Here is a 15331-nt window from a genome sequence, read left to right as displayed (position 1 = left end):
TTGTGTCTTTTTAGCCTGGACATATTATGTATGCGGATGGCTGCTCCAAGCTTTGTCGCTGTGCAGGGAACTACACTTTTCAATGTGAGGATAGCTCTTGTGCTCCCACTGAAGAGTGTCGAGAGGTTAACGGTGTCCAAGGATGCTACCCTAGAGGTAACCCTCCCAGAAATGGTAAAATGTTGTTTGAAACTCACCATGATTGTCTTTACAACTGCTGGTGGTTCTGTGTAGGAGTGTCTACGTGCATTGCAACTAGTGATCCACACTACACGACCTTTGACAAGCGCAAGTACAGTTTCATGGGCAACTGCAGCTACTTGATGTCGGGCGTCTGCAGCGCAACACCTTTCCCAGACTTTGAAGTCTACGCTGATAACGAGAACCGCTATAACAATCCCTCCATCTCTTATGTGAAAGCCGTACATGTAGACGTACACAAGGTCAAGGTCTCGATCCTTAAAGGTGGCTCGGTGCTTGTAAGTGAACAGTACTCACAATCGGCATGTTTTGATCTTTCAAAGGAATAAATTATTTCAGCTTGCAATATTATTTCTATCATCTACTTTTTCCATTCAGGTGAATGGGTCTAAAGTGAACCTGCCTGTGACTCCGGCTGCGGGTGTTTCCGTGTTCAAATCCGGAAGGCACTACACTGTGTCCATGGATTTTGGTGTGGTTGTGCGCTATGACGGAAACCACTTTATGGACATCAAAGTGATTCAAGAGTGAGTAAAAACTGGACACAATGGATAATTCTCGATTGTTTCTTTTGAAGTCAAGAATGGATTACTCTTGTAACGTGCCACCCACAGCTACAAGAATGTACTCTGTGGACTATGTGGGGATTACAATGGAGACTCCAAAGACGACTTCCGCCAGCCGAATGGCTCATTGACCAGCAATATCAATGAGTTTGGACACAGCTGGAACACTGATCCAAAGTGAGTACTGAAAACAGAAGTTTCACCTCACAATCATCTGACTTGGAGGGGCTTGAATCAGGGCTGTCAGAAACTTTTCAGAATTGATTTTTCTATCGATTACTCAAATAATCGTTACTCCCCTGCACAAATACTGGGGGGGGGGGGGGGGTAATTATTTGACAGTGATAGGCTTTGTCAAGTAATCAAGTTTTCCAGTTAATGCATCTTAATACTACAGTGATCCCTCGCTACTTCGCGTTTCGTTTATTGCTGTTTCACTACATCGCGGATTTTTTTTCAAAATGTATTTTTTTTTAAAGTCAAAACTAAACTTATAAATTGAGGAAACATGTGTCTAACCTTTAGGACAATGTAGTATTACTCCAAATGTTCGTTTACATTCCTTTATAAGTCCGTTTTGGCGTGTTAGCACGATCGCGAATTAGCATCTTTCCGCTAACTCGTTAGCCTGCCCAGTACTTCTTGTTGGTGACCGTACTTCGCGGATTTCACTTATCGCAGGTGGTTTTTGGAACCAATTAACCGCGATAAACGAGGGATTACTGTATTCTCATGAGTAAATATCTTCGAAAATAAAATAAAATGCAATAAAATATCCCCCTTACCCACCCCAAGAATGCCATTATTGCTATCGTGAGTGAGCCCATAACCATAATTGGCCTGCAATTTATTCTTGTTGATTTGTGAAACATATTCCCCACACAAATTTACATCACGTCACACATAAGGAATCTCCTATCGCAATGCTAAGTTTAGCATTTTTGCAGTTCAACACAAATGATGTTCATTTTCTTACCATTACACATCTTAATATGATATCTTGTCTCCAAATACCATGCAGTACTTTCCAACTAGCAATACCGGGGTAACAACGTTAGCAATGGTAAATTAAAAATATGTTACCTTAGTTGCACTGATCACTAGGGTTGTTTGTTGCCGTTCAAACAGATAAATACGTCACGACACGAATATCCTCATGGGTAACCGACTCCCGAGTCTGTGTTAAAATTAGTAGGATGGGTGTCAAAACCATAGTTAATTGTGACAAAATGCGTCTTTTCGGCCGCATGACGTCACGTCTCGCGCGACCGGATCACACGTGGTTTTCCGGCTGGCTCGTTCGACGGAGCCCCCATGGACTGAATAAACCGTGACGAATTTGGACGGACTTAATGTGACCTTGGCACCGCGCACGGTCGAATCGCGCTGTAAGTGGTTAATTTGAACACTATGTCAAATACATGTATTGCTGTGGCGGCTTGTACACTGTGGAAAAACTCTCTGACAACTGTGTCAACTTTCCACCAAAAGAGGGTGCTAATAGACTGTTCGAAAAGTATATTAGTTGGTTCAAAAAACCACCCGCGATAAGTGAAATCCGCGAAGTACGGTCACCACCAAGAAGTAGGCAGGCTAACGAGTTAGCGGAAAGATGCTAATTCGCGATCGTGCTAACACGCCAAAACGGACTTCTAAAGGAATGTAAACGAACATTTGGAGTAATACTACATTGTCCTAAAGGCTAGACACATGTTTCTTCAATTTAGAAGTTTTATTTTGACTTGTAAATGTTTTTTTTTTTTACTTTGGAAAAAAAATCCGCGATGTAGTGTGGCTGCGATAAACGAAACGCGAAGTAGCGAGGGGTCACTGTATAGCATTATGCACTAACAGTTTGGTCTCTAATTATCCGTGTAAATTGGGAAGGGTGAAGCATAGAAAAGGCACCAAAAAGTGTTGACTATTTTGGTTGATTCCCCAGCCCAAGTTGATCCAAGTTGATGATTTGTTCCAAAAGGTGTAAGAAGCCCAACATCACGGATCCGGGATGTGACGAAGAAGAGGAGAACCTCTACGAGAGTTCTGCATATTGTGGCTTGCTACTGGACAAGAACGGTCCTTTTGCTGTGTGCCATCCCAAGGTCAACCCCAATGTAAGTCTCCCCAACTGAGATGTAGTGAAATGTGTCTGGATTATGGTGGGGAGTTTCAAATATGCTTTTTTTGTGTTCAGAATTACTTCCAGGATTGCGTCTTCGACCTTTGCGCACTGGATGGCGCCAAGCCTGTTTTGTGCGAAGCCATCGAATCGTATGCTAATGAGTGCCAAGATCGCGGAGTTGACATTGGATCCTGGAGGAACGAAACCTTCTGTCGTGAGTTTTCACACAACCGAACTATTTGTATTTTTTGTCACATTTTTGTTGAGGTGATAAAGTATGAGGCACGGCTTAATAAAAGTTCGACTAAACACTGAACTATGCCATAAAATTCTTCGTCAACCTAACGGCAGACAACAAAGAGATCCGTTTAGTTTGTGTAGTCGTAGATCTTATAAGTTGTGACTGTGATATATTAAAAAAAAAACTCTTTGAAACTCTTTTCCTGTTTTATTAGAGTTGACCTGCCCCCCCAACAGCCACTACGAGCCATGCGCGGACCCCTGTCAGGAGACGTGTTCAGGCAAACCGCCATCTTGCAGCGGACCGTGCACTGAGTCCTGTGTGTGTAATCCCGGTTACATCCTGAGTGCTGGCAAATGTGTCAGCAACACTTCGTGTGGCTGCAAACACACCAACGGCCAATATTATCAGGTACTGCGTTATGAAAAAGCAACCTTTTACAGTACCGTGATAATAAATACACCCCAAAACCTAATTAGTGTATTCTTGGTGTGTTTCTGTCAGCCTGGAGAGGAGTTTTATGCTGAGAACTGTAATTTGAAGTGTCGATGTGACGCACCCTCGGTCACCTGTAAGCCGTCTCAGTGCCCCCCAATGCATGAGTGTAAACTCCTGGAGGGGGAGCTGGGTTGCTATCCGACAGGTGCGTAACCTTACACACTACTCGTCGAAACGTTAGCTTTTGTTATGTAACGAAACAAGACCCCCCACCCCTGCAGGCTCACAGGACTGCATCATCTCCGGAGATCCACACTACAACACATTTGACAAAAGGTTTTACAGTTTCATGGGCACTTGTACCTACACGCTGGCCAGAACCTGCAGAAATAACACCGGTAAGGACAGTATTGTCGCTGTTGGGTGGAATTATCACAACTCCAAAATCAATACTTTTCATGAAGTAAGAAAACATGCGATGCAAACAAATTTAGCTTCAGACAACAAAGAACAACAATTTTAATTATTTACACATCATAAATTACCCACATATATACACTATGTATGTTTTGAATATTTTTTACTTTGGTATCAATGTTTTTGTCATTTTTTATAAATGGAATGCAGTGATTTATTTGTTTGGTGCAGGGCCTTGGTTCTCAGTGGAAGGGAAGAATGAAGAGAGAGGGCTACCGGGAGTGTCCTACCTGCGAAAACTCTACATCACAGTGGATGGAATCACTGTGACATTGATGAAAGCCAAGAGGACCCTGGTCAGTACGGCAGCCCGGAGTCCAATACACCCAAATCCTACACGTTGCTTTTTGTCTCATGACCGACCTTTTTATTCTTAACGCTGACTGCGTCGCTAATCCCGGTTTAGTTTTCTTGCATCTCAGTCATTGTCTTCTTCATCTTCCTGCTTTAATCCCACAAATCCCTCATCTCCTTGACCACTCAACAATTATATTAGTAGCCTTCATATCTTTTAATATTCAAGCTTTTATATTTCAGTTTAAGTTTAATGTTTCAAATTACGTAATTTGTCAGTGGCTTAGCATGTTAGGAATAAAACTGATGTCCTGCTTTTGATGAACACATACACTTGCGCTGCTGTAGTATTTTTTAAAAAGTACTTGTAAAAGAATATACCATAGCAAATGGCAATATTGTGATTGAGCAGAGCGTAGTAGCAACGTTTTGCTCTGTTCCTCGCTGCATCCTCACAGGTGAACGGACTACGTGTGGCGCTACCTCACTCCCCGACTCCCACTGTGATCGTCAGTCGTGCCGGTCAGTATGTCACGGTGCAGACGTCCTTTGGCCTCCAAGTACGCTGGGATGGAAACCATTTTGCCCAGATCTCAGTACCCAGGTTGGTCAGTGGGATTTTTACCCCCCATAAAAACCCTAATGAGTTTTCAATGACCTTTTGTTTTGCTAGTCCTCTGATGTAATTTTGATTATTATTCAAACTCATTTCCGCACTTGGCCATCTGCGTGCGACAATGTCTTTATATCTTAATCCTGCTTTTTTCGCCAGCTCCTATCAAGACCAGATGTGCGGCTTGTGCGGCGACTTAGACGGGAACCCGAACAACGACTTCACCAAACCAGATGGCGTCCTCGTCGCTAACGTCAATGACTTCTGTAACAGCTGGCAGACGGAAGAAGATGAAGACGACTCGTAAGTTTGAGCATTAGGAAATACGATGATCAATAATAAGAGTTCCTAATTGACATGAACAAGAAATTACTGCAACGTGATGACATTATTTTGCCTTATTGCATTTTTCTTGTAGCATTACAACTTCATTCTTGGACAACTCATTCAATATTTTTAGTTCTTTCTTCTAATTGTTAGTTTTTTATCCTTTATATTTTTTCCTGTATTGTTTTATATTACAATTTTTTAGACTTCATTTGCTTATCATTACATCTTGTTATGACATAGTGACCTTTGTTTGTTTATTTATTTATTTGATTGATTGATTGATTCCATTCATTCATTCGCTATATGCTGATGTATTTCCTACTGTTTTGATTTGGTTATTCAGGTGTTCCCCAGGCACCAAGCCTGACCCGGAATGCGATCCCAAACTCGAGGCCGAGGTGGTCAAACCGGAGAAATGTGGAAAACTCAACGATACAACGGGGCCCTTCCGGTGAGTTGCTTACCTCGCAGAGTTGTCTTTGTCGTTCTTGATGGTGGTCATTTATTTTGTACATTCATTTGGAGTTTATTTGTTAGGATGACTTTTTTTTTTCACTTCTTTGGGTGTGTTCTGTAATTCAAAGCGCAACCTTGGTTATCATCATCCACCTATAAAGATTAGTACATGTCCTATCGTCATATCTCTCAAATCAGATTAGCATTATTGTTGCACATGCTGGACTCTGGTCTACAGTAAAACAGACACACCCGTTGCATCACGTTTTGGATTTTGGGCCTTATCTGCGCTTCCTCCACATCATTCAGGGAGTGTGTCAATGTGGTGAATCCCACCCCCTTCTTCCTGAGCTGTGTGTACGACATGTGCCGGTTCAACGGGCAGCAGCAGGAACTGTGTGACCAGCTCCAGGCCTACACGGAGGCCTGTCACAGTGCCGGAGTCAAAGTCCACCAGTGGAGGAGTCCCCACTTCTGTCGTAAGTCGTCATCAAGCAATCGACAATTAATATTTAATACACATGGGCTGACAATGAGGACACTTCCCAGCCTTAAAGCACGCTGGAAAAAATATTAGAACTTCTTGAAACACATATTGTAATTGTGTTTGAACAGCAAAAAAAAATAATAATAATAATAAGAGCATCAAATGCATATGAAATATGTAATGTCAATAGTAATGGCATACAAAAATAACTGTTTCAAGCCGTAAAATTCGTATGTGATACAGTGGGGGAATTACTTTCCTATTTATATGTAATACTGTGTAACACTTACAAGACATACAACAAATTAAAGCGCTACATATATGTATGTAATACAATTAAAAATATATCTAAATACAGCTATAAATATTTGTTGGAGAGTGTGCGCGTGTGTACCCTTAAAATTTTGTAAATAAATAAAAAACGATATGATTTAAAACCATGAAATATGTAAATAAATATTTATATCAGCATTAATACAAATAAATTAAACTATATGTTAAAAGTAATGGTAGTACTAATATCTTAAATGTCTTCAAACATTCCAAATTTACAATATAGTATGGTAAAATAAAATCACTGTAAAATAGAAAAATATTTTTTGGAATAAGCATACATAGTAAAATATCTGTTAAAAAATAAATAAATCAACACAAAAATACAATCCAAAATGCAGCCACATTCTAACGCAATGAGATGAGGAAAAATATTACTGGCTAGTGACATTAGCAACTGGCAGTTTTTGGCATGGGCACCATGTACAGCCAGTGATTTGTTGCCATTAAGCATCTGAGGTACTCATGACACTATTTGTGTTTGCGCCGTTTCCACCGCGCAGCCCTAGACTGCCCCGCCAACAGCTCGTACTCGCTGTGCGTGAGCTCCTGTCCGGAGACGTGCGCGGGCATGGTGGGAGCCCCCGGCTGCGGCGACGTGTGCGTGGAGGGCTGCGCCTGCAACCCGGGCTTCATCCTCAGCGACGACAAGTGCGTCTCACTCAAAGACTGCGGCTGCCTCGACCCAGCTGGAACGTACCATCCCGTAAGTTGGTGCTCACACACACTGAAACACTCGACACGCTACAAAAATATGTTGCACTCAAACTTAACTAATCTAAATTACAAGAAAAATGCTCCTAAGAATAAACTCCTCACACATATTTTGGCAATGCTGTCACATGATTATGCACGTTGAGAGATGTTTTTGTGTTCGAGGTGGGCGATGGCTGGTACTCGGAGGGTTGTAAGCAGAAGTGCACATGCCAGGATGGAGGCATGATCCACTGCTCCAACAGTGGCTGCCAAGCTGCAACCGAGACCTGCCAGCTACACGACGGAGAGTACAAGTGCCGTCCTTTGGGTACGCAATGTTACAAGTTCATATTTTGGGTACATCTCTAGTGTGGGAATCTGAATTGACTGATCTCAAAACAGGAAATGGCATATGCTCGGTATCCGGTGACCCGCACTACACCACCTTTGACAAACGCACCCACCATTACATGGGAGCCTGCTCGTACACGCTGACCACGCCTTGCAACGCTTCGTCCTCCGGCTTGCCTTACTTCAGCGTGGACACCCAGAACGAGCGCAGGGGCAGCAACAAGAAAATTTCCTACGTCAAGGCTGTGGTGATCCAAGTGAACGATGTGACCGTCATCCTCGGCAAGGGCAGGACTGTCCAGGTGCACGTTGTCATTTTTAATATTGCCAACTGAAGTGAGACGTAAAATGATTTTCGCACTTTTGCTCTTACGTGAGGCGCTCGACTGAAGCAGCTTTGCTATTTTTGTACAAATTAGTCATGGTGTGTATGTGGCCTGCAGGTAAACGGGACGGCGGTAGTCCCACCTGTTGCGTGGATCGGCGGCGTTAACATCTACTTTAGTGGCAAGTTTGTCGTCCTGGAGACGTCTTTCCACCTGAGGGTGAGATTTGATGGTAACCACCATGCTGACGTCACCGTGCCCACTTCCTACAACGGCCAGCTGTGCGGAATGTGTGGTAAGAATATTTATTCATACCATATTGGTGGTGCAGTTATTTGGTCTTCATTTAAATCATTTGTAGCAGAAAAACAAGCTGATGGTAATTTCCAAAGTTACCACAAAAAAATAATGTTAACATTCGGAATGTCACATGAATTAGTTGAAAAAGTTGAAAAGTCATCAAGATAGAAGATCTGGTTGTAGTTGAGCAAGAGAAGTCACAGTATCTTGAGAAATATAATCTCAATCTTCCTGGTAAAGTTGTAAGTATCCATTAGATAAGTTGTTAGCATTACAAAAAAAGTACTAATGTCCTAGTTCAACATTAAATGGTCACAATTTTGCAACAATGTTAGAAGTCCATTTCTTTCATTGCAATAGAATTGTAACGTGCCATCATATTAGTAGAGAAAAGTCCAGTTCCGGGAATATCCAAAATTGCTGTAAAACACAAGCTTGTATTGTGGGACAGGAAATTTCAATGGAAATCCCAAAGATGACAACTTGAAACCAGACAAGACGCCCGCTTCCACCACCAATGAACTGGGAGACAGCTGGCAGGTTCCTGACCCAAGGCCTGAGTAAGTTTAGACATTGTGTGTATACGTGTGTGTGTGTGTGTGTGGGTTGGGTGGAGTGTGGTTAAAAACAGGAAAAAAAAAAGCCAATTGTAAATTTCCTGGGTTTTGCTATAATATTGAAAATGATGCATGTCCTTCCCACTTGTTGTCCAGTTGTACCAACAGTGGCGGCCAGGAAGACTGCGACCCAAAAGTGGAGGAGGAAGCGCAGAAGCCGACAAGCTGCGGCATGATCGCTGATCCAAAGGGTAATGTCGCTAACTTTTTTTTTTTATTTCGAATTTTGCTCATTTTCACAATTAACATCCCGATAAATTGTCCCGACTTTAGGTATCTTCAAGTCGTGTCACTCGGTCGTCCCCCCTGAGCCTTACTTGGAAAACTGCGTGTACGACATGTGCGCCACGGGCGGCCAGACCGTCGCCCTGTGCCAGGCGGTGGAGAGCTACGCCGACATGTGCGCCGCGGCAGGAGTCCCCATCGCGTGGAGGAGTAACACCTTCTGCCGTAAGTCGTGGCGGATTCGTAAACAAATGTTATATGTATAAAGTCACAATTTCACGAGAAAAAAGGCCAGTTAGCACATCATTATTTTAAAAAGTAACAATTTTATGACAAAAAAATAATGTCATTTAAAAAATATATATATATACATACTATTGTGAGAAAAAGTGGCAAAGTTGTCAGATAATTGAGTAAAGTCACAGTGTTATGAGAAAACATTTGCAACAAATACTTGAAATATAAGACGTAGTCACCAGAGTTTTCATTTTAGGCAAATAGCCTCAATATGAAATCTTTTTGCAAGTAACGTTCTATTCCTTCTCCCGACGTAGCTCTCAAATGTCCCACTGGCAGTCATTACACGCCGTGCGGGTCCGCCTGCGCCCAGCCCAGCTGTCAGGATCCAGCAGGCCCGGAGGGCCCCTGCAACCAGCCATGCGTGGAGGGATGCGTGTGTGACCCCGGCCTCATTTTGAGCGGCGACAAATGCGTGCCGCTCAGCCAGTGTGGCTGCACTGACGAGAACGGAAAGTACAGGCCGGTCGGCGGGACGTGGTTCACGGAAGCCGACTGCTCGGAGCGTTGCAAGTGTCACGGCAACCACAACGTCACCTGCGAGCCGTGGAGCTGCAGCCCCGCGCAAGAGTGCAAAGTGCTGGAGGGGGTGCTGGACTGCCACTCCACAGGTGAGCCATCACTCAAGTCCAGTTACCATTTCATGTCATTGAAGGGAATTATATCAAATTGAAGGCAAATCACATACTTTGCCCAAACCCAAATCGGAATGTCACAAGAATAAAGTGGCAGAAAAATAGTTGTATTGTGAGAGAAAAAAAATCCTAGGCCGTAGTATTTCAAGGAAAGTTCCAACTTTGGCGAACTAAAATCATAATATTACAAGAATAAAATTGTAATTATTATAAGAAGCATATTTATGAGATAAGCGGCAATGTGAGAATTTTTTTTTTCCTTTTTCTTAAAAGTTGCAATTTTACAAGAAAGGTCTGTGTGAAATAAAATCGTAATTTTACAAGAAATAAGTCTCACATTTTAGGAGAAGACTTTCTAATATTTGGGGAATAAGGTCACAATTTGACTTAAAAATGACATTTTTTTTAACCAAGATTCCTAATGCTGCAAGATAAAAAGAATTCACGAGAACTGTTGCAAAATTCCGTGAAAGAAGTTGTTGATTCCCATAAAGGAAAAGCAGTTGTAAACTTGGAATCTTACAAGTCCTGAACAAAAATTTAATTTTGACTAAAATACTGTCTGTAAAACGATAAGACATTCTGATTGATGTGGCTAAAGTGATAATTTCTTTGTGTTACTTTGCTCAGACAAAGGAGTGTGTCACGTGGCTGGAGACCCTCACTATTACACCTTTGATGGCCTCATGCACACCTTCATGGGCACTTGCACTTACACTCTCGTCGAGGTACCACTCCCGTTTTGCTCTGTTCAAAATGGAGGGCGCGCTCAATGTGACGGTTGGCTTTCTTTCTCCCCTCTTCCCATCAGGTATGTAACGCCACCATGGTGACCCCTTTCCGAATCGTGGCGAAAAACGAGGAGCGCGGCCAACCGGAGGCCTCCTACGTCCGCTCCGTCAAGGTTTACCTGCTTCACGACACCCAGATTGAGCTGCAGAAGGGCCGCCGAGTTCTGGTAAGGCGGCGCGGCACGTCACACATCTTTAACGGTCAAGTTTCAAGCATGTTCCATTCCCACAGGTTAACGGTCGACGGGTCCGAACGCCGACTTCTGTGACCACGGCCGGGGCGAAGGTGATCAGCAGCGGTGCCTACATTCTCTTAGACACCAACTTTGGTCTGCAAGTCAAATTTGATGGCGTTCATCACCTGGAGATCACTGTACCCGGCCAATACTTCAATAAGGTACGTACCGTAAAAGATGGACAATTAAATCTTTAAAGTCGCTTAGGAGAAAAGACATTCTAATTGTGAATAAATGGAGTTACAGTTTTGATGAAAATAGCTTCAATATTATGATTAAAAAAACAAGTCAGAAGATTCAACTTTGCCTGAAGATTTTTACCCTTCCAGTGTTAAAACTGACTTTTTATGTATAAATATATGAAGCACCGTATATTGCAATTGTGACGCAAGATAATTTGCCTCTGCTTTGTTTGTCAGCTGTGCGGCATGTGCGGCAACTACAACCACAACTCGTCTGACGACAACCTGAAACCCGACAAGCAACCCGCCAAGGACGTCATCCAACTGGGCAACAGCTGGAAGTCTGAAGGGGACAGCGATCCCGGGTCAGCAAATCCTTAAAAGTTTAGAGATGATTAATTAAATAATAACAGAAGTCATTTTTATAAAGAAGAGACATGAGGAATAAACATTTTAGCAAGATATATCTATTTACTTTTTTTTCTTGGTAAAACAATTCAGGATTTTTATCAGATCAATTATCAATGATCAGAACTCAACTAAAGTGCCGCTGCGTTTGTCTGTTTTTGGTCGTAGCTGTCAGCCTGACAAGCGGCCCGACGTGCACCCCAACTGCACGGCGGAGGAAGAGGCGGCGTTCGAGTCCCAGTGCGCCAGCGTGCTCATGTCAGACAGCTTCCGGGCCTGCCATTCTCTGGTGCCTCCCGAAGCCTTCACCGGCAACTGCGTGTACGACATGTGCGAATACGACGGCATGCAGGCCACCCTCTGCGACAACGTGGAGGCCTACGCTCAGGCTTGCAGCAGCGCCGGGGTCACCGTTAGCTGGAGGAATCAAACCTTCTGCCGTAAGACCACTTTTGGCGGAAAAAGAATGACATTGGAAGATTGACGGAAAAAAGAAGTCACCAAATGAAAGATGACTATTACAAAAAAATTCATTTCAATGATTGTTTTTTTTTTTTTTTTTCTCGTAGCGTTGCCGTGCGCCCCTAACAGCCACTATTCGGACTGCACGGTCCCGTGCCCCCCTACCTGCTCGGACCTGTTCCCCATCTTGTGCCACCTGCCGTCCACCACCTGCGTGGAGGGCTGCCAATGTAACGCCGGCTTTGTCCTCAGCGACGGCAAGTGTGTGCCTCTGGAAAAATGCGGCTGTCTGGATTCCGACGACGAGTACCACGACGTAAGTCTGCAAATGGCAAAAGCAGTCCGCAGGACAATTCTCCGAATTTGCATTGGCAGAAAAATGCTGATGCAGATCAATTTGAATGAGCAAAAAAAAAAATGCCCAATGTAAAATAATATTTTACAGAGGGAAAGAAATCACAAAAATATTGAAAAAATGCTATACAGTGCATTTGAAAAGTATAACCAGCACTTAACCTTTTCCACATTTTGTTGTTACTCATTCCAAAATAGGATAAATGGTAAATTCTTCTTGAAATTGGACACACAATACCACATTTTGACATTATTGCAAACCTCTTACAAATAAAAATACTACAAACTTGCATTCTATATTGGAATCTGCCATAACAAATTGTAAAAAAAAAAGAGAAGCTCTAAATACTTTGTGTAAGCTCTGACATTAGCAGATGAACCTTTCATTTGCAACTACAAAAAATACTCAATTTTACAAGAAAAGAAAAGTTGCAATATATTGACTTTTTCCTTGCATGTTTTTTTTTTTGTAGGTGGGAGACTCATGGCTGACGGCAAAATGCGTTTCCAAGTGTACCTGTAACCTCGGCGGCCTGGTCTCATGCACGGAGCACAGCTGTGATTCTAACTCAGTTTGCGACCTGGACAAATTCGGAGATGTCTACTGCAAGCCTGCCAGTGAGTCCTCGTTTTTGTTCCTTTGAAAAGGAAAAGAAGGCTTACCGTTGAGCTTCCGTTAGTTGACTTGGAGCATTGAAATAATGTAAAAGAAAAAATCAAACCAAATTACTCTCCTGCCTTCAAATCTTTCTGTAGAATTCGACAAGTGCAGCGTGTCGGGGGATCCTCACTACCGAACCTTCGACGGATTCACGCACCACTTCCAGGGGCCTTACACGTACGTCCTGACAAAGGACTTCCAGCAGCCGCAGAGCTCGCTGGCTTCCCTGACCGTCAGAGGCAAGAATATCCGACGAGGAGGCAACAGGAGGGTGTCCTTCCTGGACCAGCTCTTTATCGACGTCTATGGCATCAACGTACGCTTCATGCAGGCCAATCGAGTCCTGGTATGTCGTTTTTGTATCACTGAGATTTGCCATTTCCTTCTTTTCGTCATCTGTTATGCTTTGAGTGAGTCGAAAAACATCCGCCTTAGCAGATCGCTTTTTCATTTTACAACAAAATATTATGAGGTGATGTTAACATTTATTATCATTTTTATTTTATTATTATCCCTACCGAATTTTAATTATTCCTTGTTGGAAGTGCTTATAGACGAATGATGAGAGATTTAAGAAGTTCTAAAATTTTACGAGCTTTATATTCTGCGAGGATAAAATTGTTGTTCAATTTTAAGAATTGGTGCATGAATCAAATATTTCTAATTTCACAAGAAGAAAAACTGGTAGCGTTTTTGTTTGTTCCTTAGGTGAACGGGGAGATCATTTCGCCCCCTCTGAGTCCGGTCGAAGGTTTACTCATCACCAGGAACTCCAGGCAGGTTCAGCTCACCACCGACTTCGGACTCACTGTGCGCTTCGACGGCAGAAGTCGTGGAGGTAAAAGAGCCTCAATGAGACCCCCCCCTCCCGCAATCACTCTTTTTTTTTTCACATTCCACTTTTGTGCTTCCAGAGATCATCCTGCCTAGCACGTACAAGAACGCCGTCAGAGGGCTGTGCGGAAACTACGACGGAATCCGCTCCAACGAATACATGAAGCCGGACGGGACCATCATCAGGAACCTGAACGCCTTCGGGGACAGCTGGAGGGTCACAGACCGACTGGCGCGCGCTCCCTACAGTGCTTTGATAGCGTCAAGCCCCGTCCATCTTCACAGGTACAATCATAAAACTCTTGCTTGGTTACATTTACAAGAAAAACATCATCCTGAGAAACGTGTTTGGCGGTTTGTGTGGCGTTCAGGCGAGAAGTGGACATTGATCCAGATTCGGGATTCGAAACATCAGACTGCTCCGAGGACGAACTTGCCGACTACAGGAGTTCCACCAAGTGCGGTGCCATAACTGATGCCGTGGGTCTTTTTGCCTCCTGCCACGCTGTCTTGCCACCCGCCGCCTACCACGAGTGAGTCCGCGGCGACAACCATGAATTTAACATGTCAACTGTTTTGCTCTCTGCTCCTTTCAATCAAGTTTTGGGAAAATCTTAAATCCACACTATCTTTTTTTTCTTTGCACAGAGACTGCATGTTCGATCTGTGCGCTGAAAAGGGCAGCGAAGAACTGCGCTGTGCTAGCTATGACACCTACGCTGCCGCCTGCCAGGAAGCCGGAGTCAAGCTTGGGGCCTGGAGACAAAAGCTGGGCTGCGGTAAGGAACCTTTTAGTAGCGACATTTGCATTGTTCCCGCAGCAATTATGAACACAGGAAATCTAAAAAAAAAAAATTTAAAAAAAGGATAAGACTCGATGTTGAGGATTGAAAAGAGGAGGAAAATGGAAAAATATTACAGAAGTAAAATTGCAATGTTGGAATACTGTCTGACAAAAGGCAAAGTTTCATTAAGACACATTCCACAAGAATAGTGAGGTGTAAAAAAAGAAACATTTTTAATCTGTTTTTCAAGAGTAAATTATTATTATTATTGTATTAATAAAAATATTACATGAGTAAAATTGCAATAAGGAACCTGCCATAAGGAACCTTTTAGTAGCGACATTTGCATTGTTCCCGCAGCAATTATGAACACAAGAAATCTAAAAAAAAAAAAATTAAGACTCAATGTTGATGATCGAAAGGAGGAGGAAAATGGAAAAATATTACATAAGTAAAATTGCAATATTGGAAATACTGTCTGACAAAAGGCAAAGTTTCATTAATACACATTCCACAAGAATAGTCAGGTGTCAAAAAAGACACATTTTTAATCTGGTTTTCAAGAGTAAATTATTATTATTGTATTAATACTCTTGCACTTATCCTCGCCTTT

The 15331-nt window shown here is 42.8% G+C and overlaps 1 protein-coding gene across 1 annotated transcript in view; it reads left to right on the top strand.

Annotated features, from left to right (window-relative positions):
• Positions 1 to 15331, top strand: part of zanl (zonadhesin, like) — a 30855-nt gene that overhangs the window by 12735 nt on the left and 2789 nt on the right. The window contains exons 42-75 of the mRNA XM_088397393.1: positions 15 to 156; positions 235 to 479; positions 580 to 728; positions 816 to 944; positions 2746 to 2881; positions 2962 to 3103; positions 3345 to 3541; positions 3635 to 3773; positions 3850 to 3966; positions 4217 to 4341; positions 4798 to 4943; positions 5112 to 5255; positions 5626 to 5733; positions 6048 to 6217; positions 7062 to 7264; positions 7438 to 7582; positions 7657 to 7907; positions 8049 to 8226; positions 8683 to 8791; positions 8945 to 9039; positions 9122 to 9298; positions 9628 to 9981; positions 10636 to 10733; positions 10817 to 10963; positions 11029 to 11193; positions 11452 to 11579; positions 11791 to 12062; positions 12192 to 12400; positions 12912 to 13056; positions 13195 to 13445; positions 13808 to 13937; positions 14014 to 14218; positions 14305 to 14466; positions 14582 to 14712. Coding sequence (XP_088253519.1) covers positions 15 to 156; positions 235 to 479; positions 580 to 728; positions 816 to 944; positions 2746 to 2881; positions 2962 to 3103; positions 3345 to 3541; positions 3635 to 3773; positions 3850 to 3966; positions 4217 to 4341; positions 4798 to 4943; positions 5112 to 5255; positions 5626 to 5733; positions 6048 to 6217; positions 7062 to 7264; positions 7438 to 7582; positions 7657 to 7907; positions 8049 to 8226; positions 8683 to 8791; positions 8945 to 9039; positions 9122 to 9298; positions 9628 to 9981; positions 10636 to 10733; positions 10817 to 10963; positions 11029 to 11193; positions 11452 to 11579; positions 11791 to 12062; positions 12192 to 12400; positions 12912 to 13056; positions 13195 to 13445; positions 13808 to 13937; positions 14014 to 14218; positions 14305 to 14466; positions 14582 to 14712 — 5644 coding nt within the window. The remainder of the gene's footprint in view (positions 1 to 14; positions 157 to 234; positions 480 to 579; positions 729 to 815; positions 945 to 2745; positions 2882 to 2961; positions 3104 to 3344; positions 3542 to 3634; positions 3774 to 3849; positions 3967 to 4216; positions 4342 to 4797; positions 4944 to 5111; positions 5256 to 5625; positions 5734 to 6047; positions 6218 to 7061; positions 7265 to 7437; positions 7583 to 7656; positions 7908 to 8048; positions 8227 to 8682; positions 8792 to 8944; positions 9040 to 9121; positions 9299 to 9627; positions 9982 to 10635; positions 10734 to 10816; positions 10964 to 11028; positions 11194 to 11451; positions 11580 to 11790; positions 12063 to 12191; positions 12401 to 12911; positions 13057 to 13194; positions 13446 to 13807; positions 13938 to 14013; positions 14219 to 14304; positions 14467 to 14581; positions 14713 to 15331) is intronic.

The sequence above is a fragment of the Syngnathus floridae genome, chromosome 1 (genome assembly GCF_059516105.1).
Source record: "Syngnathus floridae isolate MCC-2025c chromosome 1, RoL_Sflo_1.0, whole genome shotgun sequence".
NCBI classification, from domain to species: Eukaryota; Metazoa; Chordata; class Actinopteri; order Syngnathiformes; family Syngnathidae; genus Syngnathus; species Syngnathus floridae.
The sequence above is the reverse complement of the archived record's forward strand: the minus strand, read 5'-3'. Positions and strand labels throughout refer to the sequence as shown.